We start from the raw sequence: 25752 nt of genomic DNA, 5'->3' as shown, positions 1-25752 counted from the left end.
TTATATTAAAATTGACTTGGGTGGAAATTAAAATTGACTTGGGTGAAAATTATAAAAAACAAATTATATTATTTTTCATGTCCCTTATCAGCCACCGTAAGAAAACGTGCCCATGTCGCGTAATGCACATAAACCAGAGGCTCAGCGGGGGGGGGGGGGGAATGATCTTGCATAACAGAACCAAAACGCTTCGGAACCTGTTTCAAAAATACGTAAATCAGAATCTCTCCGAATTAGTTTTAAAACGAATACTATACATAATGATACTAGTTGTCTAAAAAAAAAAAAAATGTAAGATCATTTTCGCCGTTCCAAAGTAAAAGTTAGGCGCTAAGACCACCTAAAGATAGATTTTAAAAGTTCCTATTATTAATTAGAACATGTTTCGCTTTAGTTTAGGTGAATTTAGCAAGTTTACATTTTTATTAAAAGTGTGATTTCTTTCGATCATTTTCAGCTTATTTTCATGATACAAGAATGACTACGCATTCACTTTCAGTGCCAATGAACCCATTTGACCTTTGACCCCGAATATCTCGAAAACGCCCCAACGGCGGACTGGTTGCCACTCGGCATCGTATTCTACGCAAAATTTTACTCTAGAAAAGTTGGATCTGGTTTTATGCCCATTTGATGGACACCCCCCGCACTGAGCCCCCAGACTAACAGTGTCTAACAATATAATTCAAACAGATATGTTTTCAAGTCAAATTTAATTTGATAGAGTGATGGACGTCGGTGGAGGTTTAGAGATAGTTGTGAATATATGTGTCAACTTCATGTAATAAATTGAAGTGCTTGGTTTTTATAAATCAAAAATAATATTGTTATTTAAAATCCTATTAATGTTATATTTGACCAATGGGAAATAAAATGGGATTTAATGTCCTACTTTTCTGCACTATCGGGATAATGAAGACGGGAATGGGGGACATTTTGCAGAGTCAGCGTCATTTTCGCCGACTCGTCATCGAATTCCAACTATCAAGGGTTCCAAGCTCGATTGTATGCCCGACTCGAAGTACTACACGTTGTTTCTGTTTATTTCCTCCGCCCTACGACAAATAGATAGAAATACCAATTCTAATATTTTGTGAAATATTTCCCAGTGCAGCAAAATTCATTTTTCCATTTTGAGTACTTACTGAGTTAAGCCAATTTTAATATGGATAAGAATACAGCTGACTATATATTGAGACAATCATTTTACTGTGTCTATTATGACCAAATAATCTAATAAAAACTCATATTATTATTTTCTATATTAAAGATACAGCTCACCGGAGTAAATTGATAAATATGAATAGTTAGCTATATGCTTTCAGTGAGTATGGCTCCGATTCACCATACCACGGGCCCTAGGGTTCGGTTACTCACTTTGCAGGAGATCCAAGACACATTTACACACTACTCAGGTCGTCAAGGGTTCGACCCCGGTTGTGGGGTCGAGTCTAGTTTCAGGGGCGGATCCAGAGGGGGTGGGGCGGTTCGACCCCCCCCCCCTGCTCAGCTACATAATTTATTTTTTGTAAATCAAAACTTTTTATGAGAAAAGTTTCTCTACCGTGTGCTTTATCCTTTATCGTCAGATGTGGGACAGGATGGGCACTCAAAGCGCGAGATAATGATATAGACATTATGTGATATCACAATTGATGCTTTGCACCCATGTAATTGAATCACAATGTCATTGTATTAATTCATAATAAAAATTGACGCCAAACGATATGTTGAATTTCCCTGTTTAAAAGGCTCAATGTACGTGTATATACGCCATAATGACGATAGAGGTAATATGCGTGGGGGGGGGGGATACATTGTCTCAGGAACCTGGCAAACCCCCTCCTGCAAAAATTCCTGGATCCTGGATCCGCCCCTGAGTTTCCCCAGTGGCGTATGACGCAGGACCTGGCAAGAAACCAGCGAGGTTGATGCGCACGTAAAAGAACCCTTGACAATTGAAATTCGATGTTTTGTTAAATCAGGATATTATAAAAAATGGAACCCAATGACACGTCCACACCAACTGGGCCATATTTCGCCATAATTATTATACGAGACCAATTTATCATGTATCACATCTAATATTATCTATAGCTACTTGTCACTTTAAATATGAAGGATGTATAGAAAGTAGAAACCAAGCAACAGAATACACAATGATGATTTACTACTGATTGAACTAGATCACCTCTAGACAGGACAGGTAGGTTGTATACGTCATACAGGTAGATGTAGTATTAATCTGTCCACAGGTAAGTTATATACGTCATACAGGTAGATGTGGTATTAATCGATATTAGAATATTGTTTTACAATTTATTTATTTCTATTTGATGATGTGATATATTATTATCATAATTATTTTAATATATAACCATGCCTTGATTCGTTGTGTCGGAGCAGAAAAGTAGGACGTTAAACTCCATTTCATTTCAGTTATTCGTTAAAATCCTCTCCCATACAGGTAGCTGGGATCTGACCACTCTCCTGTCAAAATTCTTTCACATTGCTTCATGACCATACAATCCAAATTACATTCTCTATTTTATTTGGTCGCCATTGTTGACAAACGAAGATTGCGTGTTTTTTTGTTTTGTTTTGTTGTTTTTTTTTTGGGGGGGGGGGGGGGGGTGTTCTCTTGTGACAGTTCAATAGTCTTATGAAAGTTAAAATACAAATGCACAAGAATAACATGTGACGAGTTGGGTTACAACATAAATTATTCTTTACAAAGACACCACCACCAAGCAACGATGTAAATATGTATATCGATTTTGTCATCTATGTTTTTGTTGTGTTTATAAATATTTACTACTAACATAGATCGATTAAATTAAATTCCTTGTCTATTAATCACACTGGAAGACACATCAACTTGTTGCAGGGTAAACAAACCGGTAATAAAATACATCGCTTCTCTTTAAAATAAACATAGTGAAATTATAACCGTAGTATAAATTATAACCGTAAATATATTCATTATACTGAAACAAGCACTTGAGTAATAACGTACAACTAATGAATGAGTGAAATGACGTACAAGTAATAAATGAATGAAATGACGTACAAGTAATGAATGAGTGAAATGACGTACAAGTAATGAATGAATGAAATGACGTACAAGTAACGAATGAATGAAATGACGTACAAGTAATGAATGAGTGGTATGACGTACAAGTAATAAATGAATGAAATGACGTACAAGTAATGAATGAATGAAATGATGTACAGGTAATGAATGAATGAAATGGTGTACAGGTAATGAATGAATGAAATGACGTACAAGTAATGAATGAAATGGTGTTTAACGTCCTATATTTTTGCTCCAACTGGGCTAACATGATCTGTCAAAAGTGAAAATGGACGTTTTTTTGATTTTTGTATAATAATGAGTAATCCTCAGACATTCAGCAATTCGTCGTGGCATGCTCCTAATCAACCGTCCAATCACGATTTGGGCAATCTGACCCACTCCTCTTGCAGTGCTATGGCCAATTCTTGCAGTGTTGTCGGTTGACGTTGACGTCGATGAACACGTCCCCCGATCAGATTAAACGTAACACACTAAAGTCCCCCCCCCCCCTGCAAAAAGTTTCGTCCCCCCCCCCCTGCGAAAAAAATTGTCGACCATAAAAACATTAGATACACATTGTCCATCAATTTTACAGCACCCCCTTATTGGGTGGAATTGGGTAAATCGACCATTCCATTAACGTATGTTAATTATAAGCATTTCGTACACATGCAAATGGCGCACAGAGATTTAATTAATTTATTCCACTAAAATGTATAAACTAGTCTAATCCATTGAAATATGTAATGCAACTTCTGTTTACTTTGCCTTAAAGATACATTATGTAAGATTTAGATAAAGAGCTAGCAATTCTTGCTATAATAGTTCGAAAATAGATAATGTAAAATGACTAATTTGAAAATGTCATTCCAATTACTCTATTGCAAACGAAGATAAGCCTTTGAAGGTTTGACAAGACGTGTGCAATATAATTTCAGTCATCCTACTGGTTGTTCGAAGCTAAGTCTCGTTCCTCCATTTTTTGCTTAAATCAAAATATGGTCGAACTGTTCTAATCTATTTAATATCGGAAATATCCAATGCCATCGAGAGTTGATTGTGGCCTGGATAAGTTAATTAATGTCTAATTAATAATTTAGAAAACATTTCAGGCCTAAAACAGACCTGAAGTAGGCATATTTAGCTCTATACCACTTATGCAGTTCATACATAGAGTTCGTGCTTTTCTTAGTATGTTATGCAAATCCATCCAGCTAAATTATCATAGTCCAATCCAATTAGATTAATTATTTAAATCGATGATAATTAGATTAATCCAGTTAGATTAATTATTTAAGTCCATGATAATTAGATTAATCCAATTAGATGGAATTGTGGAGTCCGTGCTACTAGATATTTTGAGTTCAATTCAAGTAAATGGATTACTCGGGTCCAACTTTGAGTTCAATTCAAGTAAATGGATTACTCGAGTGCAATCCAATGAGATGGATAATAATCGGAAGGAGATATACATCCAAGGAGACGGGTCGAGGGAAATCCTTTAAAATAAATGCTGGCACCTTTCGTTAAATAGGCGGTCCACCAACTAAAAGTTCCAGATGATATTATACTATGATCACAACTCATTAATACTCCGAAGTCGACTTCTTCACTTTCATGAACAATAACCGAATTATTAAATTGTAAATAATCTGTCACCCATTTCTTATCATCTGAACACATGACAAATATTGGATTTGTTAAATTCTGCCTCAGCATATCCATAGCCTTGTAAAAAAACAAAGGGGTAGGTAGCTTGTATCCTTCCCTTTGCAAACGCACAAAATCACCTCTTCTGGCATGAACCCCAACCTTTATTCGATGTGTTATGTTAAATGTATTAAAAATATGTTTGACCCGAGCCTTGATGTCCGCTTTCAGGATAAACTCCTTTCTGATATCTGATTCTATGTTTTGGAAATATTTAAATGATTGTAAGTAACCAAGAACTGTTATATTAGTTGTTGTATTTATAGGTGAAATCAGATCTTCGGTAAAAATTCCTGTACATTTTTCACTTTTCGTTACATTATTGTTCAGGGTCAATGTACTGACAGATTTATTCAAATTAATTTCAAACAATTCAAGTATAGGATCTGTTCTACTTAAAATGGGTGTATAGTTGATAGCGTCCGCTATTCCTCTTAAGGAGGCGTAGTAAAACATATGATTACCCAACCGACCCCAAATTCTCTCTAATCCCAGAAAATGTGTCCATTTTTTCTCGGCATCTGTCTCGATTTGAGATATTTGATCTTTTTTCAGTGAATGGTTTCCATTCTTCTCGGGATCATCTATTTTATAAGTGTTTTTCTCGGGATCATCTATTTTATAAGTGCTTTTCTCGGGATCATCTATTTTATGTGTGTCTTTCTCGGGATCATCTATTTTATAAGTGTCTTTCTCGGGATCATCTATTTTATAAGTGATTTTCTCGTGATCATCTATTTTATAAGTGCTTTTCATTTGATTTGAACGTTTCATCAAGTTACTTAGTGTTCTTTGACTGTTAGACCTCAGAGCTAATTGTTTCCTTTTTTCCCTGTCACCTGTCTTGCTCAGAGATATGTCGTCCGTTTTCAATGAACGGTTACCATTTTGCAGTCCCATCCTCGTCTTCCATTTTCGATGATATTTACCCAGAGTGGTTTCCTTTTGAATTGGAGTTATCAATTTTCCGAGACTTTCTGCGGCTTTAAGCCTCGGGGTTAGTTGTTGACCATACGTCATAAAGTATACACAAACCAAAGCCGACAAAACACAAACACAGAAGAAGGAATACAATAGGACGCGTTTGATCATAATAGCATAATTATGTTACATGTAATTCATAAACACATAATTTATTCCAAAGTAACACAACAATTGTGTTACTAGAATAAGTGACATGTAATTCATAAACACATAATTTATCCCAACGGAACACAGCAATTGTGTTACTAGAATAAGTGACATGTAATTCATAAACACATAATTTATTCCAAAGTAACACAGCAATTGTGTTACTAGAATAAGTGACATGTAATTCACAAACACATAATTTATCCCAAAGGAACACAGCAAAAACGTCTCTAAAATAATTCAACATAAGAAAACAGATTTTTTAAGAAAATTCTCCAAAGGTAATTCTTATTTGTTTTAAACGAACTGAAGTAAAAGGATTGAAAGCACACAATGTATCCGAAATGAACACAGAATAAAAAGCCTTGACCGTAAGGAAATATTGATTGAACTGTTTGTAAAGGATTGGAAATATGTGACCTCTATTATATTCGCTTCTTGCATTGGCATGCAGCTAGTGACTTGTTCTCAATTAAAGTATATTCGAACAATACAAAATGGATTTTTGGTAACAGGTGGTATGGGAGATTGAATGGGGACGGGTTTAACTTCAACGCGACACAGACTAGGTCATTTCGGGACTAACATATGGTTTAATTTTATTTCAATAATTCGCTTGCGCTTTCACATCTTTCAAAGACTAAATAAACGTTTTCAATTTTACTAAATGGAAGCGGAATAAATACTTCTAAAAATTCTCGAAATATGCTCGATGTTTTCGACTAAAATAGTCGATTAGGCCGATTTATCATAGTTTCTGTTCCCAAGCGGAACTAATTGTAAACAGACAACGTAAGTTTAGTGTGGTAAATATATTTACACGGCTATTTATATTGTTCGAGGGGGGGGGGTCGAATGGTTAGCACGAGCGTGCTGTATCATAAGGCCTGTCATTGAGTCAACTGGCGTGGTTTCGAATCCCCGGCTGTACGTGACAAGGAGTAGGGTCGGCTGTCCAACCTCGTGGGTTTTCTCCGGGTCCTCCGGTTTCCTCCCACTGCTAAAGACCCCTACGCGCAAGCGAATTATTGAAATAAAATTAAACCATATGTTAGTCCCGAAATGACCTAGTTTGTGTCGAGTGGACGTTAAACCTTATTTCTCTCTCTCTCACACATTGTTCGAACTTTATTGGATTGTTTAGACTACATAGTGACTAGCATACTTGGGGTTTACAGACAAAATCTTGCATACGTAACCATACGTTTGTCGCAAAATCCACCATCTTTTCCCCGAAAAGAATTATTGAAATAACAGCAATGTTTTTAATTTATTTTTCAGAACTTAATATGTAACTGTTAGTCCAACTTGTTAAAACAATGAAAATTGTTATCCTGATACTGGTTGTCGTTGACTATTGTCTAGGATTACCAGACTGTACGGACTCGTGGTTAGATTTTAGAGGTTACACGTACACCGTGGATCCAGTAACCAAGGAAAAGGTTTGGTCTCATTGTAAATTCCCCAATCCAACAGCTGATCTAACACGATGTGGACTACCAGTATCTAGTGGACGAGGTTATATCTGTGATCCAGATGGACTCCTTGCTTCTTCAAGCACTGGTTTGTACATAGTTGTCGTTTATAACACCCTTTTCCCAGGGTTATCATATGACTGAATGGTCTGTCTTTTATACCAACCCCCACGACCATAAAGGAACAGAACCATTACCTTAAATAATTTTATAATGATTATGACACCTTTTGAATAACAAATCGGTATAGTTTTGTTCAACAAAACTTGTGATCTGTTGTTCTGAAACGTTGTGATCTGTGGTTCTGAAACCGTGTGGTCTTTGATTTGAAACCCTGTGGTCTTTGATCCGAAACCGTGTGGTCTTTGATTTGAAACCTTGGGGTCTTTGATCTGAAACCTTGTTGTCTTTGATCTGAAACCCTCTGGTCTTTGATCTGAAACCTTGTGATCTTTGATTTGAAATCTTGTGGTCTTTGATCATCTGAAACCTGGTGGTCTTTGATCTGAAACTTTGTGATCTTTAAACAGAAACCATGTGATCTTTGATCAGAAACCTTGTGATCTTTGATCTGAAACATTGTGGTCTTCGATCCGAACCTTATGATCTAGGACATTGACACTGAATGTGATCTATGGCTCTGAAATCTTATAATCTAGATGTGGATCTGAAGCTATGTTATTTATTTTTCAGCTACTGTTCAAATTAACCAACAATTGATCGCCATTCAGCAGAACACGTCAACATTATGTGAGAGTAGTGAGAACCAGCGACAGAGTTATATTGTTGCCGTCGCACTGGTTGATAGAATAAGAATGGCCGATTCACGAGATGCCACCAGGTAAGATCTGGCCACTGTATTGAGGCAGATACGCGATTAAAGATAAAAGATTGAAACTTGTCCGAAATTAGTTATTTGAAAAAGAAACCATTAAAAGTCACACTAAGAACATTCCAGACATTTAGTATTTTTGATGTCTTTGCACATTCTTGTCTTAAATAGCATATACATAGCATATCTATAATGCACACCAGTAATTAGTCCTTTTAATTAAAAAATATAAAGTACCACCGATTCTAGAATTTAAATTTAAATTCAGTTTATATTATATTCTATCATTAGTTGTATCAACGATTGTAATGAACTACAACCAACTCTAAACACCACATCACGAGCTCCAACTGACCAGGAAATTGACACTATGATGGCTAACTTCGCTAACAGTCTACGATCGTCATGGAAACTTGGTGCCTGTGAGAATGACGTCATTGTGTTTTATAGCAAGGAATATAACAGGGTGAGAGGTGCTTATTATATCTTGGCATACCGTGGTGAGTAACACGCCATTAGGGATGGGGGCATTTTGGCCACTGGACCTCCTATTAATAGCTTATACCACGATGGTGAATAGGATGCCCGAGAAGATGCCGTGAAGTTGTAAGACTTTTAATTTATTTATCCTTAGCGTAAAGGAAATGAAATGAAATGGGGTTTAACGTCCGTAAAAATATTGCCTGAGAAGATGCAGGGTATTTATATGTAAGATTATAAATTTATTTACCCTGCACGTAAGACGGACAATCGCATCAATGACAAAGGGGAAACTACTCTGGTTAGTAAGCAAGAGCCTTAGGCACTGAGCTACCGTGGCTTCGTACCCTGCACATTCAAGTATGCAAATCTTTCGTACACTTGTTGGGTCCAATTTTGGAGCCCAAATACATGGGTTTCTTAATATTTCAATTTTATACAATAAATAAAATGGGGTTATCGTCCTTGGAAAATAATATATAGACTAAAGGTTCTATATCCAAGGCTCTAGGCCATTGAAGTTTCATGGTTCACGCGAAGTCGATTTTAACCGGTCTCAAATCTTTTTGAAATTGTTCATTTTCTACGTTTCAGGTTTACACATCTGTTGGTGCTAAGGCAACGCAATATTTATCAGGAAGCAAGCTATCATCACTGCACGACACCTTTCTATGGTACGTCAACCAGGGACGAATCGAAGAAGGATTAAGGTTATTCGTGGAAGAAATTCGAACAAATTTACGAAGTTTGACTCCGGCGCATATTATCTTGATCATCAACATTGTTGCTGTTGGACTTCTGGTCGTGTTCTTAGTCTTTTTCTTGCATTTGAGTGACGTGGAACTGAACGTCTGGGGACGCGAGAAACAGTGGTTTGTGATGGACGTTATAGTCAAATTGGTAACGGGCGTGTGGGTTATTCAGGGATTATTCTATGCAATCAGTCACATTCTTGATAAAGTTTCTATCTGGGTGGCCGCCATTTGCACGATAGCAGCAGCGGGTTGCATAGCAATATACCTCACCGAGGATAAAATCTTTCCTGGAAGATATTTTAATGACAAGGTGAATTTTACTGGTTGATTTCCTTTTAAATATTAAAGCATTAATCAAAATTTTGTTTCATTTTTACATTTTTTGTAAATAAATATTTTCTCTCAGGCAAAATTTTGTTTTTGTTGTTCTGAAACAAAATAAAAATCCGAAAATATACGATGTTATAATGACACGAGAATCTTTACGATGTATTTCAAGCACCAAGAAGTTATGAATCTGGTATAAAATTTGACATGCATCCGTCGTCATACCCACAGAGACAAATGGAATCAATTTTTACGTCCAAATATAGACTAAGGTTGTTGTCACTAATGATGTCTCCATGACCGCCTTGTTCGTCGCTCAGAACACCATTTTATTTGTGCTAGTTCTAGGAATTTCATTACTTGATGATGTGACTCTTTTGTGATAATCTGCAAAACAAAATGTTCCTCAGTAGTACCAAAATATTCATCGTGATCAGGCCCGTAGCCAGTTTGCCGGCTGCGAGTTGCAGTGAAGTTTTTTTGGGGGGGTGGGGGGGGGTGCACAGACTACAGTAGGTATTTTAGAGCTATGGTCGGCAACTTTTTTTTTCGGGAGAGGTGGGGAGGACTTTTTTCAGGGGGCAATACCCCCCGCCTTTGGGCCCCGCTGGCTACGGGCCTGACCGTGATATATGATGAATAATGTCAGAGTTATTGTCCTTGACTTGTAAACCTTGTGGATAAGTTGGACAGGATCAAAATCAAATTTAATGGAACTTATTTGAATGTATCAAAGATTTTCTGTAAATAGTTAGTAATTTATAACCGATTTTGACGACACTTGCAAGGATGTTTCATCATAATAATGGAATTACGATGTGTATTATAGCCTACTTGCACCAGTCGGGGAAGTTATCTGCATGGAACATGTTAATTAAAGCCATGAAGCCGATTCACTGATCCGTGTTCGATGTCGGTGTTACAAGATGGAGGGCCCGGGAAAGAGGAGCGCCCAGTCGTATGGCAGTTGGAATTAGAAATAAAATTAGGGCGTTGCACAGCTTTCCGGACATAATTATTACTCGCAGCACATTGGTGGGTGAGGGTGAGGGTGAGGGTGGGAGGCTCGGTGTAGGGCTAACTAACTCGTGCTCTATAGATCATAATGACTGTCTTTGAGTGACGTGGTTCCGATTCCAAGCTTGTACGTGTCTAAGGAATAAATGAAAATGAAAATGAAATGAAATGGGGCCTAACGTCCTACTGTTCTGCTCCGAACTGGGCTAATGAAGACGGCATATGCCATACAGTGTGCTATGAGGGAAATTTTGTCCGGACAGCGGCACTACGGCCTACTCTTATATCGAATTCCAACTATCAAGGCATCTTTTACGTGCACGCCAATGTGTACACGGGACCTCGGTTTTAGGTCCCATTCGAACGACCAAACCGCTGTTCTTGTCAGGCCTCTGTCCTGCATCACTGACAACGGGGAACCAGCTAAGGAATAATGTCCTCTGCTTAACCACATGGATTATCTCAGGCCTCCCCGATTCCATCCAACTTCTAAAGACACGTATACACAAGCAAATTGAATTAGATAAATAAACATAAAGACTCGCCATATGTTAGTCCCGAAATGGCCCGTTTTGTTTTGTGTGGACGTTAAACCCATGTCTCTCCTTCTCTCCAGCCACTTTTATAGTGTGCAGCATTAACTGGTGCAATAAAACATCACAGGGGCACGGATTAAAAATATGAATGCCATTGATATGGGATCTGATTCCCAGTGGGAGAAGGATTACAGTGTTTGTAGCAAGAGATTAAACTATTACAGGGATTAAACAAGAGATTAACGGTGAATCTATATAAGATCATAACATGTAGTACAATTGATTTAGTTTCTCACTGGTTTCAACGATGAGGTTTAATATGCTTCTGTCATTCCTGTGTCTTACATTGTTGTATTTGGATAATGTATATGGTAAGTTAATGCAATGAAATGGAATAGGGTTTAACGTCCTATTGTTCTGCTCTGACTAGGATAATGAAGATGGACATGAACCGCAATGGCCCCAAGCACTGCTCATTCATTCTGTTCTTCTTGTTCTTCTTCTTGGAGGTGATGCTCTTTGAAAAAAGCCCAAGACAGCATAATAGTTTATAATCTTTGAGTGGCATGTAGCGATTGAACGCAAAAAAAAACAACCCAAAAACAATACATCACAATTTATATGAAATGAAATGAAATGAAATGGGGTTTAACGTCCTACTGTTCTGCTTCTATTCTGGGCTAATGAAGGCGGGCATACGCCATACAGTGTGCTATGATGGAAATTTTGCCCGGGCAGCGGCACTATCGCCTACTCTTATATCGAATTCCAACTGCCAAGGGATCTTTTACGTGCATTCCAATGTATACACGGGATTTCGGTTTTTCGTACCATCCGAAAGAATAGACAGCTGTCCTTGTCAGGTCCTCCGTCCTGCATCACTGACAAGGGGGAACCACGCCGGAAAATCTGGATGAACTTTCTCGGCCAATGCAGGGATCGAACACACAATTTATATAGAAAACAATCACTGGTTTATACACATATAATAGCACAGCGTTTCGATAATCAAATAATGACTTGTGTTTGATAACGATAAGAGAACACTTGTCAAAACGTCGTGATATTATATGTGTACAAACCAGTGATTGTTTTCCATATAAAATGTGGTTGTTTAGCGTTAAGAAGGGCGTTAAGTTAAAGTTTAAACCCCATTTCATTTCGTTCTAGAACTTTTGATACCTCTGATAATTTTTCAGGCTTATGTCAAGGAGCTGTTTGTGTACCGAATGCATCATGTATAGATAACGAATGTAGATGCAATCCAGGGTTTACAGGAGAAGGTAGATTTATGTGTGAACCAGCTGGTAAGTATGAAAACTTCTCTTTAAAATCCTAAAGAGCATGAGTTATAATTTTGAAAAATTGATTCTAAATGGTGCTTTCTAGAGCATAGCCTGAGTATCAACCCTCCATAGGCTGCAAACCATAAAACAGAATATCAAGAAATAATTTCAATTAGGTATTAAATTATCTCCTTTACGTTCTTGTTATAGGATATTTTCTTTTTTTTTCAGCAACTAAATGTGTCTGTGCATCGTTTGGTGACCCCCATACCATATTCTATGATGGTAGAGGCCGAACAACTCAGGTTCTACCCTGTAACTATGTCCTGTCTATCTACGCTACGGCTAGTGGTTGTCTCGTTACCGTTGTCGCAGAAACCATGGAACCTGCCGGAAAACCATATAAAGCGCTTGTTACCAGGACGGCCGTAACCGTGTTATTAGCAGGTGTGTCACAGACGGTATATCTCACACCTGTCGGTATTCAGGTACGTACAGAATCCAATTAACATTTCTCACCGTGATTCACCGTCCACTCGCCACAAACTAGGTCATTTCGGGACTAACATGGTTTAATTTTATTTCAATAATTCGCTTGCAGTGGGAGGAAACCGGAGAACCCAGAGAAAACCCATGAGGTTGGACAGGCGAATTACTCCTTGTCACGTACTACCAGGTAATCGAAACCAAGCCAGTTGACCCAATGACTGAAAAATAGGAGATCCCGTGTACACCTTGGAGAGAGAGAGAGAGAGAGAGAGAGAGAGAGAGCGAGAGAGAGAAATGGGGTTTAACGTCCACTCGACACAAACTAGGTCATTTCGGGAGTAACATATGGTTTAATTTTATTTACATAATTCGCTTGCGCGTAGGGGTCTTTAGCAGTGGGAGGAAACCGGAGGACCCGGAGAAAACCCACGAGGTTGGACAGGCGACCCTACTCCTTGTCACGTACAACCGGCGATTCGAAACCACGCCAGTCGACTCAATGACAGACTTTATGATATAGCGCGCGCACGCTAACCATTCAGCCATCCACCCCCCACCCCCCCACCCCCCTGTACACCTAGGTGTGCTTATATAAAAGAACCCTAGACAGTTATGCACCATGTTGACCAAATTCCCATCTATAATGCCATAAAATGTCATTCAAATCCTTTTCTACTCTCATAATAACCTAGATAACAAATTTTATCTCTCCACCCTCCGTGTTGCGAGATAAGAAATGGTGCTATTGACATCAACGTAGCACATGCGGAAGCGATTCGCACCCGGCATTTGTAAACAAAATTGACAATATTTTTAATCAAAACAACGACTCATTATTGTTATTTATAATATTTCTGCCACACCCAACTACAATTAAGCATATAATCCTACCTGAAACGGGTACAAATCCCCTCTTTTTAAATCAAAGCGACAGAAGATTGCTTTTCCGACATTTTAAATTTACATCTGTAACACATAAAGGCGGGGCCTCGTGTGCAATAGCCAATCAAAGTCCTAATCTGAACAGAGTTGCGCAGTAGTAATACGCCGTAATCACAACGTCCGAATCAATTTTGATAAAAACATCGCTTGATTTACTTTATTGTCAATATTTGCTGATAAATGAATGTTGTTTCAGTAGATTGGACTGCATATGTGTAATAAGTACCAATAGTATAAAATTAACTTATTTTTAAGATGGTACATACATTAATAAAGAAATTGAGTTTGCCACTTGGAACTAAAGGCATCCAATCGTAGCTAAAAACAAGCACATCAGTATATCTCAGCGTTTTTAGTTACGTTCTCGTAGGCTCTCGTAGCTAATAATAACCCACTCAAACTGAGTTTGGGAGGCAAGTTGATATCCAGGCGACTCGATCTGGTTTTCTTTAAACCAATTCTTATCTAACAGGATTGTTGCTATATTAATTGACATTAGTAACATATGTTGCAATCTTCATTTCAGTCGAATGCTACCAATATTGTTGTATCGGACATCTCTTCCCCGGGACTAACAGCTGTCGTTCTTCCACAATGTGACACCAAAGTTAACTTCCGGCCTAATGGTGCTACAGCTCTAGCAGCTCCTAAAGTAGGGTCTGGTTTCCTTCCTAATCTGTGTGGTAATTGTGATGGTATGCCTAATGATATTCCACCACCGTTCTCAACTGGTCGTACACTAGCCGAACGTGACGTTGCGTTCTCCCTCAGAAACTTAGCAGACCAACAAGCGTGAGTTAATTTTGGGTTCATATTTATTAAATCATCGCAACACCACATTAACTCAAAAAAAATAATTCCTTATAGTTTACAACCAGGAAGGGATTAAAGGGAGGCTGACTGGGCCCCCAAAAGTCATTTATCACGTTGTATATGTTTGTGCCAAATAAACCTATGTATCTACCATACTGACATACAGTGTGATGGACAATGACCTGAATATAACCCCCTTTCACTGTTGATACTTTTTCAGCCAGGGGCCCCGTGTGTTTGTCTTATAGGTTTTCATGTAGTTGTTATGTCCGGTGCAGTGCAGAACCGTGCATTTAGACATATGCAAGTGTTAAAGAGCTTGAGTCCTCCACAGAATAAAATTATAACGTGATTAGGAAAAATGTATTTGTATTAACTGCTGACATGTTTAGAAGTTTTATGATTATATTTCCGTTTTTGCAGGACAACACCAGAAGGAGCTGTATGTAGCAGCCTGAAGACAATCGTTGCCTTACCAAATTGTGCCACAGACAGCCAGCTAGCCCGTGCTACCAGTATCCAGAATGGCTGTGGAGCTCTGTTCCCTAATCCCGCCTTCCTTACCTGTGCTGCTGCAGCATCCTTACCATCAACAGCAATTTATTCGGCTTACCGAGACTGTTTGAACTTTTATTGCTCTGGGAACACTGCTGCTGCCTGTGTCACCATAGCTCAGCTTTATGCTGGTTTAAGTTGCGCCCCTCCCACAGGCTACAGCTGCCCTTAAATATAAAGCAGACTTGCATGTAAAGTGGTTTCAGGAAATATTTCAATAAAAGAAATTATTGTAAATACTTTTTTATTATTATTCTGAATTTAGTATATCTGGTGAGATGTCTCCCACAAGACAAATAACAGGTGCCACTCTCCTAAGAGATATCCTACATTGGGGCCCCAGCAGGCAGTTGTCTCCTACTCCTTCTGGAATATTCAGTGCAGTGCTGTTAGCATATTCGGAGTATAGGAAGATTGTTTTATTGGTGACATGTGTTGTGCCGCCCGGTGATACTTGCATTTGCCCACCCCCGTCTTTCTCCTCCCCTTTGCACCCACAATGTGCCGCTTGGCGTGGACTGACCCCCCTCCACACATAAGTCTAAGGTACGCTACTGGTTGCATCAATGAGGACTATACTTGTCTTAAATTGTTAGCTTCATCTGAAGTATATTCGGAGTATTGGAAGATTGGTTATTGGTGATATGTGTTGTGCTGCCCGGTGATCCTTGTGTTTGCTATAAACCGCCCCACCCCCAACACCCGCTTCACCTCCCCTTTGCACCCACAATGTGCCGTTCCTCAGCGTGAACTGACCCCTTTACACACACACGCCTGAGGTCTTCACTGGTTGCACTTGTCTTAAATTGGCACTTGATGATATATTGTCAGCCAGTGGTGTATCCTATTATTTTGGCGGGGGGGGGGGGGGGGTCTGAGATGTGCACGTTAGATCTTAAGGTCTGTCATTGACATGGTTACGATTTCTCGCTTGTAGTGAAAAGGAGTAGGGTCGCCTGTCCAATCTTGTGGGGTTTTTTTGGAGTCCTTTGGTTTCCTCCTGGGTGCAAGCGATTTATTGAAATATAACTGAACCACATGTTACTTCCAAAAATACATGGTTTGTGTCAAGTGGATGTGAAATCCCATTTATCTCTCTCTTCCCCAACAATGTGCTGGCCATGGTGGTGGAGTGTCCTTTCCAATCATAAGTAAGTTAACTGTTGCCCCCTGGAAGACTTATTGTGTTTCTAATTTTCACTTGAATTTATTTTTTTTGTCGCTCAGTAAGACCCTGGCTCGCTATTCAGTTTCACTCCCTGGTCAGTGGTGCAGGATGGAGGGCTTGGGAAAGACATTATCTAGCTGTTTGGATGGGACGAAGAAACTGAGGTCCCGTATTCATATTTGCGTGCGCCTAAAAGATTCCTTGACATTTGGAATTATTATTCATAATAAGAGTAGGCCATAGTGCCCCTGTCTGAGTGAAGTATCCCTCATAGCACACTGTATGGCGTAAACCTGTCTTCATTAGCCAAGACATTGTGAAAAGTAAGACGTTAAACTTCAATTCTGATTTTGTATATCGAGAGATATGGGGTTTAACGTCCACTCGACACAAACTAGGTCATTTCGGGACTAACATTTTATTTCAATAATTCGCTTGCGCGTAGGAGTCTTTAGCAGTGAGAGGAAACTGGAGAACCCGGAGAAAACCCACGAAGTTGGACAGACGACACTATTCCTTGTCACGTACAAACGGGGAATCGAAACCACGCCAGATGACTCGATGACAGACCTTATGATACAGCACGCACGTTCCAACCATTCGGCCATCCAACCCCCCTTTTTGTATATCAGTCAATCAATTAACAAACACACATTTGAGATTTTCAAAATATATTATTATTTATCTTTTCAAAATATACAATTGTCGTTATTATTATACTGACAATAAATAAATAGTGAACTTTCATCACATCATCACAGATAGCAGTGGAATGGTTTTAAACACCATAAGGGGAAATAACTCATTCGAAAAGTATTAAAAGTTATCTACCCTTACTTTCCTCTTTTTTTTTATATTGCATATATAGGAAACTAACAAAGCAAATTTCCTCCTAATTTTTTTTACCATACATAATTCATTATCTCACTAACATCAGTACAAATCGTCAACAATCAATGTCTTATATCTTCTTCAGTTATACATTGATTACACATCAAAGTTATTCTTATTATTAGCAGCATTTAAAAAATTGATTTTGGACATCTCAGGGCTACCAACTTTAACTAAATTCTTAACAAAGGGGAGACAATTCCAGCGCTAACGTTGATTACACATCAAAGTTATTTTTATCATTATTAGCATTTAAAAAGTTGATTTTGGACATCTATTGGCTACCAACTTAAACTAAATTCTTAACAATGGGTAGACAACTCCAACATTTATATTTGAACATCTATTGGCTATATATACTTATAACTTTTAATATAATATTTTCAAGAGACATTCCAAAATCATTTTATTTGCAAGCATGCCCTGCGAATAATTAAAGTGAAAGTCAATAGTTGTTGTAAATAGACATGTATAATTAGCTTATAGACACTGTTCCCTCTAATCTGTGCATACTTGCGTACACACACATTTTGCAATGAACACACACTGGAAATTAATTAATTAATGTATATATATATATGTGCACTAATCCTAGGCCACATTCTGGTTTTGAGATACTGCCACATCACCCTAAAAAGGGTCACTGTTGCCAATACAGTTTTATCAGGCATAAGATATAGGCTGTGCCAAAGTTATCTTAAAACAATTTCAAGTTTACATTTGTACAAATATCTTACTCACATATTTTTATTGTCACTTGAATAAAATTTATACAATAAAATTTTGTGAACATTGACTACTAAAAATTAAAGGGAACAATGTCTATAGGCCTTTTGGTGAAATTTAACTTGATATTAGAATATCATAAGAATGCTTAAATTATAGATTAATTCTTAACAAAATAAAGGGAGATAACTTGTCTTAAATTCCAAACCGTTTTTTTTCTCATTAAATAACAATTATAGTGCAATATTAACTATTGAAAAGCATCTACATTGTATAACTAAATATACAGTAATTTCCAGTAACTATGATAAACTGCCTGTGAAGGGAAATAACTCTATTTTGACTACACTCTTAAGCTAAAAATAACCCTTTTTTGGACTTAACATTTAAATCTTTAATATATGTATTTTTACAGAGCCAAATCTGCATTAAAACTTAGAACTTCTAAAGCTAAAATTTACATGAAAACGTAAGGCAGGAAAGACCTTTGCTTATTTTTTTTATCAAGTTAAGTAGGATTTTGGACAAAAGTATTATAATCAATGACAACCACAAGTTCAGGGTAGATCAGAAAATTAAGAAAAAAATGTTTGGAAAAGTTAGTTATACAGACAGGGTACACAGAATAAATGTATGTAAAATGAAAAAAAGTTATAATAATAAAAATGAATATCATATCATGGACTAAAAAATGATAAATTTATAGATAAAGAATATCAAAATAAATGTAAGTTTGGAGCAAAAGAAAATTGAACATATCTATATAAATATCTTTGAATGCAAACTAGGGCCAACACTTTGTGAAAACTTTTATCCCAAGAATATATCTCTGCCCTGAATGGCCACCATATCCAAAAGTTAATATACTATTTTGTAATGCGGTTCTACTCCGTTTCACATCTGTCATACACACAAAAACTAAATAAACCTTAACGATTACTTTATTCATAAGTGGATAAAGATTTGTCAAATTCTTGAAGTATGCTTAGTAATTAAAATGTTGCCTATCCAATTTTGTGTTTGTTCTCAAGAGGAGCCAGTTGTAGACAGATAGCCATACTTTAGTATGTATGACCGATATGATAGCCCTGGTTACACGACTGAGTTCTCACGTCAAAAATACAAAATAGATATAACAATATTTGGAGCATTTAGGTCGATATGCAGGTCAGGCCTGTTAGATCCCCACCCTCCCCGCTTAGTAATTTTCAAATATTTGTTTGTTAGCTGAAGGAACCACATTTTGGCTCGCTACAGTAACAGGTCTCTTAATATGAATTTTGTTTCAACAGGCCCGAGCGTAGCATAGGAATAAAAAAGATGGGGAAATATTAATGAGCTAGGATTATACTATTAATGTAAGTTACAAGATCATCTTGAAATTAACCATTTTTAAATATTATTATTATCTTGAAATAATAATCAGTTTAATATGTTCTCTAAATAATCAAGTTAAAGCCGTTGTTTGATTTAAAATAAACAAAATTCTGGGATTTGGGATCTTCTATGCCGACAGAATCCAATCAATTGATTTTAATAACAATTGACAATAAGATAAAGTGTCTTTGATTAAACCAATCTATTTGTTATTTAACTGCTCTAATCTACAAACTAAAATATGGCCTTAAAAACAAAATGGACGGAATAAAAAATTATTATTACTAAAAAAAGAAGGACAAAAATAAATGTAAGGAGTTATTTCATGACATTAATTTCAGCTTGAAAGGTTTAGCTACAGTCATATACAAGTAAATGAAAACAGAACTTGTTTATTTTATGAATGGAACAAAAAATATAAATTTATCGCCATTCATGACAGTATTGCTTTAAGATATTAAAAAGGCAAATGAACATATATTCGCACACATAATGGAGGTTGATATATAACTCTATTTATAAGGAGAGTAGAAAGAAGGTGTCACTCTCCATTTAACATTTAACCTGCCAGCCAATTTTTCGCATATCAAATAATTTTAAAATTACTAGCATTGTTTCAATTATATAATTCAATTCTGATGAGCTGTTACACATAAAAATTATACATTTAACAGTGTTCTAAGTTTAAATTCTTTGAAATGACTTAAATTATGGCTTGTAAAATGACTGACAGTTAAATTCTCATGTTGGTCATTTTCATTGCCATCCTGTCAAGACCAGCTAACATGATCTAAACAAGAGGCCTGGCTTGAACTTCTATTTATATGAAGAATGATGTTTAGAGTCGTATTCACACTATAAATCTGAGACTAACACTAACTTCTTACAGTATATATGTATGTAATTAAACAAGCACCTGTTAATATAATGGATAAATATTATTACATATATATAATATACCACAGGTAGACAGTGGGTAAATGCATAGTAATAAATATCATAAACTAGGACATATTAAATAGACATAGCATCAATACACAGGCCTATTTTATTGTGTATTTTTAAATCAAATTTCATATTTAAACACTGAACCATCATAAAGCCTCACCTATTTGAATTTGTATTCTTTGGAAAAATCTATTAAGAATTTTGCTTTCTATTTCTTCTGACGAAAAAAAACCTAATGTATAAACAAAATATATATTCGGCTGATCTTCTTAAACGGTTTTAGTTTAAAATTTAAAATTTAGAAATTTTAAACAAAATATTGTTCACAAGAAACAAATATGTTTTTATTTATCAAGATCCCAAAAAATCTAAAAATTAAATTGGTTTAGCCTAATAAGTAAATTGGTTTAGCCTAAAAAGTAAATTGGTTTAGCCTAAAAAAATAGATTGGTTTAGCCTAAAAAATGTTTACTAATAAACTGGATAATTTGAATTTACTTAAACCAAACCCTAACAAGTCATAAAAAAAATGATCAGATCTGAAGTATGGATACCAACTAAGTTTATGATAGAGTAATGTCTATTATAATTCATTTTTGATTAAAATACAAGTCAGATTGTACCTTAGTAAAAACAGGATCAAGCATGAATTTTGTAGAAAATGGGTTTAGACTTTAGAGAATTCTGGTTATTTGAAATGTGAAAATTTAAATGGGCATTATTGAAGATTAGGTAAAGAACGGGAATATGCAGATGATTTCAGTCAAATTATTTAACTCTGAGCCGAGAAATACTACCGGTAATTTAAAAAACACTGTAGCCTTGATTGTCATTGTTACCATTGTTACGATAATAAACAAAGTCTTGATTATCCATTTTTATGGTTAATCATCAACAGCCATAGAACTGCAGATTGGATTCAAATCTAATAAAAAATAAGACCCATCAGATGGCATCGAGAGTTGATTATGGTCTTGCCATGTTAATTAATGTCTAATTAATAATTGAGATAACATTTAAGGCCTAAAGAAAGACCTGCAATAGGCAGATTTAGCTCTTGTATAATACATCATTAAGAAATATTTTAAATTTTCTAATGCTGAACACAAAAAGCCTGAACATGAAAGTTTAAAAAATTTCACAAACACAAACATCATCACCTGGTATATACGATTAAATGCAATATATATATTAATCATTTCTATTTGATATCACGATTAGTATTAGCACATTTAGATATTTGAAATCCAGCAGTTTGTCACACATAGTCCATATCATCATCAGCATTGGATAAAGATAAACGACTGGATAACGAAGACAAAGAATTTGACCGACTGTGATCGACAGGTTCCTGAGACACGGCACGAACCAGCCTTGAAGTCGAGTTTGTGTTGCTGATAACAGTGGATCGACCCGTTGTTAGTGGAGTCGCTAATTTAGGAACAGGGGTTTTGCACCGATTAACATCCAACACAGAATCGTCACAACATTTCGTTGTTAATTGAGAAACTTCGGACAGTTCATCAGTATCTTCAGAGAATTCTGTCACAGATTGTTCATATGCACTGTCAGTGTCTGTTTTAGATTCATTTGATGCAGCACAATCATAACTTAGATTCAAATTAGTGATTGATTTAGATCTCTGATTTTTAACCATTGCTGGGGCAGGAATCCGTGTCCTGGGTCCTGATTTTGGTTCAGTTCGGGGACGAACTTTTAAAACCTCTTTCATTTTTGAGACCAAGGCAGCACTAGAGTTTAGATCTTCCAGCCCTAACTTGGGCTCTGTAGAGTTGGCAATTGGAGTCGATGTCATGTTTTGGTGAAGATGGAGGTTAGCAGCATTTTTAGCAGCTGCTGCTGATGGTCCAGGTGAACCACTAGACCTTGAACTTCCCGAGTTTGTCCATGAAAAGTTATTAGAGGGACAGGATGGTGAAGAGTTTGACTTGGAAGATAAAATACTTGTCGATTCATTTGTTAAAACATCACCTTCATGATCAACAACATCAACAGCAAGAGAACTCATTCCAGGAATTTGACTTTCAGATGCCTGAAGTTCCATTTCACGATATTTAGCAAAAAGTTTTTCCATTTTCATGAACATTTCGGGATCCTCAGGAGGAGGTGCTAGAACAGTTTGATCCTCAACCACTCCATTGACAGGTTTTTCCAGTGCAGCTTTTATCTCCTCAAATGGTCTTGGTTCCAAGTCCTTCTCAGTGAACTCAAGAGAATTTGGCGTCATAGAGCGTTTGGGTCTGGGAGGTATTTTACGCTTATTTTCATTTACAGTTGAATCGACCCATGCTTCCAATCTCTTGCTCACAGACTGTGCTGAAGGTTCATCAGAATTACGTCTTGCCATAATAGATCTTGGTTCAACACTTCTGGTTCTAGCATTGGTCAACCTGGGATCTGGTGTTTTGGATCTTTGGCGATACCTTTCAGCATTACCATTGACCAGTGAAGCTCTATTAGCTTTTGGAGTTCCTGGACAGCCAGATTTGTATGTTGTCTCTCCATTATCTTCCACTGTTATTGAATGACCTCCACCTTTGCCTCTGGTGATCATCAGAACTGTTTTCTTGTCTGCTGAGTCCTGACTTTTCTTTGGACCAGTGCTTATGGATCTTTGCCTCTTCTCTGCCAGAGCAAGGATCTTACTCTTCATTCTTGATCGTGAATCTTCGCTAGCAGCTGCAGCAGCATCTTTGATCTGATCACTTTTTACTGTTAAGGGACTTTCCTCATCTAATCGAACATCTACAACACTTTTTGATCTTTGTCTGTTAAAATCTAGACTTCGAGAAACTGTTCTATTTCTTCGCTCACCATCCGCTTGGTTGCTACCACTGACAGGGGGCTTTGACCAAGATTCTCTTGGACCAGGGGTTATGGATCTATTTCCACCAGGAATATAGGATCTCTCTTGATTTGGGCCAGGAGTTTTTGATCTTCTAGCTTGGTACATTCCTGTGTAAGTTTTGTCAGGTTTCTCAGAAGGAGTGGTGGGTCTGGTCAAAGATACACGTCTCTGAGTTCCATCTGGAAGGCTATGCTTCCGTGCCATCGAAGGGGTTGAAGGTTTTGAAGATGATGCTGGAGTTATTGATCTTGGAATTCCTGAAGGAGTCGACGGTCGTGGGATACCAGATATTCCAGGTGTACGAGACCTCATTGGCGGATTTCTGTCCACACTTTCAGCAGGAGAAGATTCCTTAGAGCTGCGAGAAAGTCCACAACCATTTATATCAGCTACCTCTGCAGCATCCTCATCATCAAGACTAGAAAATGAAGATGCTTTAGATGGAGCTCTGGGTCTGATGTAACCTCGGTAAGTTAAATCTTCTTCACTAGATCGTGCTGATGACGATGGGGTTTTAGGACGACTAGTAGGCGTTATAGGGCGAGAATAGGCAGACTTTATTCCTGATGTGGGGGTTTTAGGACGATAGTTGGAGGTAGGGGTCTTGGGTCTAGAATTGTCTTTATTATGAGAATTATTATTATTCATATTCCTTTGGTAATTTCTCGTTGAAGCAGAATCACAGACATTTCGAGCTTTCTCACGCACACTTCTCCAAGATGGTCCTTTTTCGGAGTCTTTCGCATGGCGCACAAATGTTTTAGTTTGATTTCTGAAACTGTCTGAACTTTCTTGGGATCGCGGGGAATCAGAACACTGGGATGTGGGGTTTGTGGGGACTGAAAGAGCAGAGTTGAGGAGATTCTTAAAATCCTCCAAGGTCATTGTTTTTATCTCATCAAGAGTTATCTTTTCACCGTTCTCCGTCTCCATGTCGTCTGTTTCTATGGCGTCTAAAGACTTCTGTCGTTTTGGAACTCTGTTGGTATTACTGGATCTAAAAAGAGAAAAGTTTTAAGTTTAAATTCACATAAATTAGAAACTCATTATGTACAATTTTTTATACAGGTTTTTCGTTTGTGACAAATTTTAAATTCAATTTTACAATACTTATTCCTTGCTCCAATGTATGAACTGACATAAGATATATACTTTAGATTAAAAAAAAACATACATCATAAAATATCTATATCATTTAAAAATGTTTGTTGACTTTTAAAATGTCCTCAATAGGATCTGAGTAATCTGAACCATGTATACAAAAATATCCTTAAATATTTTATTGACTTAAATGTGTTTATAAGAAATCCTAGTAACCATATCAGTATATGCGAGAATACCAACGTAATAAACACATACCAATAATACAGTACGTGTCAACAAACCCAATAAAATACAATTATAACTTTTATTAAGGGCAACAGTCTTCCTTTAATTTAGAATTTCTCAAGATTTAAAGGGAGAGGGAGAAATGGGGTTTAATGTCCACACGACACAAACTAGGTTCAAATTTATTTCAATAATTCGCTTACGCGTAGGGGGACTTTAGCAGTGGAAGGAAACCAGGGGACCCGGAGAAAACTCACGAAGTTGGACAGGCGACCCTAATCATTGTCAAGTACAACCGGGAAATCGAAACCACGCCAGTTGACTCAATGACAGACCTTATGATACAGCATGTGCGAGCTAACCATTCGGCCATCCAACCCCCCTCTGATTTAAAGGCACAACATGCCAAGTTGTTCACATAAATATATGAAGAGCAACAGCCTTCTTTTGACAATACTGAATTTCTCAGATTTAAAGGCACAACACCTCAAATTGTTCACAAGGACAACCATCTTTAATAATTTTAAATTTCTCACTTTTAAAGGCACAAATAGTCAGATTGGTCATATTTATTTTAAAAGTTTCAAAATATTTTAATGTAAAAACTTGTTATTATGTGTTTAAACACATCTCAAAAGTTCAAATATATGTATTATGAATAATTGAATAATTCTTTTCTTATAAAGAATGGACTGACTGACATGTACGAAATAAATAACAGAAATAATATTACTTTATTTACTTAGGACATATAAAGATGGCAGGTTGAAATCAGTAGAGACCAATTTGAACTTGAAATGGATGTAACTTAATTTCAAATTGATTAATTTAATAAATTTCTGGGTCAAATTGTTTTAAATGAAATATTTAACTGTTGTTTTGATAGATAGGGGTTTCATTCCCCATGATGATTAATAATAGAAATTTAGAATTAGACATTTTTAGTTATCATCCAAATTTGTATTTTATTTATTTCCATAAAGTATGAGAGAAGGAGAGAAGGGGAGAGAGAGAGAGAGA

The 25752-nt window shown here is 36.9% G+C and overlaps 3 protein-coding genes and 1 long non-coding RNA gene across 5 annotated transcripts in view; 2 read left to right on the top strand and 2 right to left on the bottom strand.

Annotated features, from left to right (window-relative positions):
• The first annotated feature begins 2205 nt into the window (after positions 1-2205).
• Positions 2206-9853, top strand: LOC126825159 (uncharacterized). Its single transcript, XM_050554667.2, has 5 exons — positions 2206-2255; positions 7199-7480; positions 8086-8233; positions 8516-8690; positions 9299-9853. Exons 2-5 carry the CDS (start codon positions 7237-7239, stop codon positions 9785-9787), a joined length of 1056 nt encoding a protein of 351 aa, XP_050410624.1. The 5' UTR covers positions 2206-2255; positions 7199-7236; the 3' UTR covers positions 9788-9853.
• On the bottom strand, positions 3762-6336 carry LOC126825149 (galactoside 2-alpha-L-fucosyltransferase Sec1-like). The gene has a single exon (XM_050554654.2). The coding sequence runs from the start codon at positions 5876-5878 to the stop codon at positions 4499-4501; it is 1380 nt and encodes a 459-aa protein (XP_050410611.1). The 5' UTR covers positions 5879-6336; the 3' UTR covers positions 3762-4498.
• Positions 9854-13015: 3162 nt separating the features above from the next.
• On the top strand, positions 13016-15655 carry LOC126825177 (uncharacterized). Its single transcript, XR_007681828.2, has 3 exons — positions 13016-13113; positions 14583-14848; positions 15293-15655. It is a non-coding gene; the product is annotated as an uncharacterized LOC126825177 (long non-coding RNA).
• A 1591-nt stretch (positions 15656-17246) lies between these two features.
• Positions 17247-25752, bottom strand: part of LOC126825131 (serine/arginine repetitive matrix protein 2) — a 93722-nt gene continuing 85216 nt past the window's right edge. For both annotated transcript variants that reach the window (XM_050554624.1, XM_050554625.2), the window contains one exon: positions 17247-24400. In XM_050554624.1, coding sequence (XP_050410581.1) covers positions 21793-24400 — 2608 coding nt within the window. In that variant the 3' untranslated portion in view covers positions 17247-21792. The remainder of the gene's footprint in view (positions 24401-25752) is intronic.

Source organism: Patella vulgata, chromosome 6 (genome assembly GCF_932274485.2).
Source record: "Patella vulgata chromosome 6, xgPatVulg1.2, whole genome shotgun sequence".
NCBI lineage: Eukaryota > Metazoa > Mollusca > Gastropoda > Patellidae > Patella > Patella vulgata.
The sequence above is the reverse complement of the archived record's forward strand: the minus strand, read 5'-3'. Positions and strand labels throughout refer to the sequence as shown.

Bases quoted from the DNA above. Each gene is read 5' to 3' on its own strand.
- LOC126825149 (XM_050554654.2), bottom strand. From the start codon at position 5,878: ATGATCAAACGCGTCCTATTGTATTCCTTCTTCTGTGTTTGTGTTTTG.
- LOC126825159 (XM_050554667.2), top strand. From the start codon at position 7,237: ATGAAAATTGTTATCCTGATACTGGTTGTCGTTGACTATTGTCTAGGA. The intron at 7,481-8,085 runs GTTTGTACATAG...TTTATTTTTCAG, and splicing joins CCTTGCTTCTTCAAGCACTG to CTACTGTTCAAATTAACCAA. The intron at 8,691-9,298 runs GTGAGAGGTGCT...TCTACGTTTCAG, and splicing joins ATAGCAAGGAATATAACAGG to GTTTACACATCTGTTGGTGC.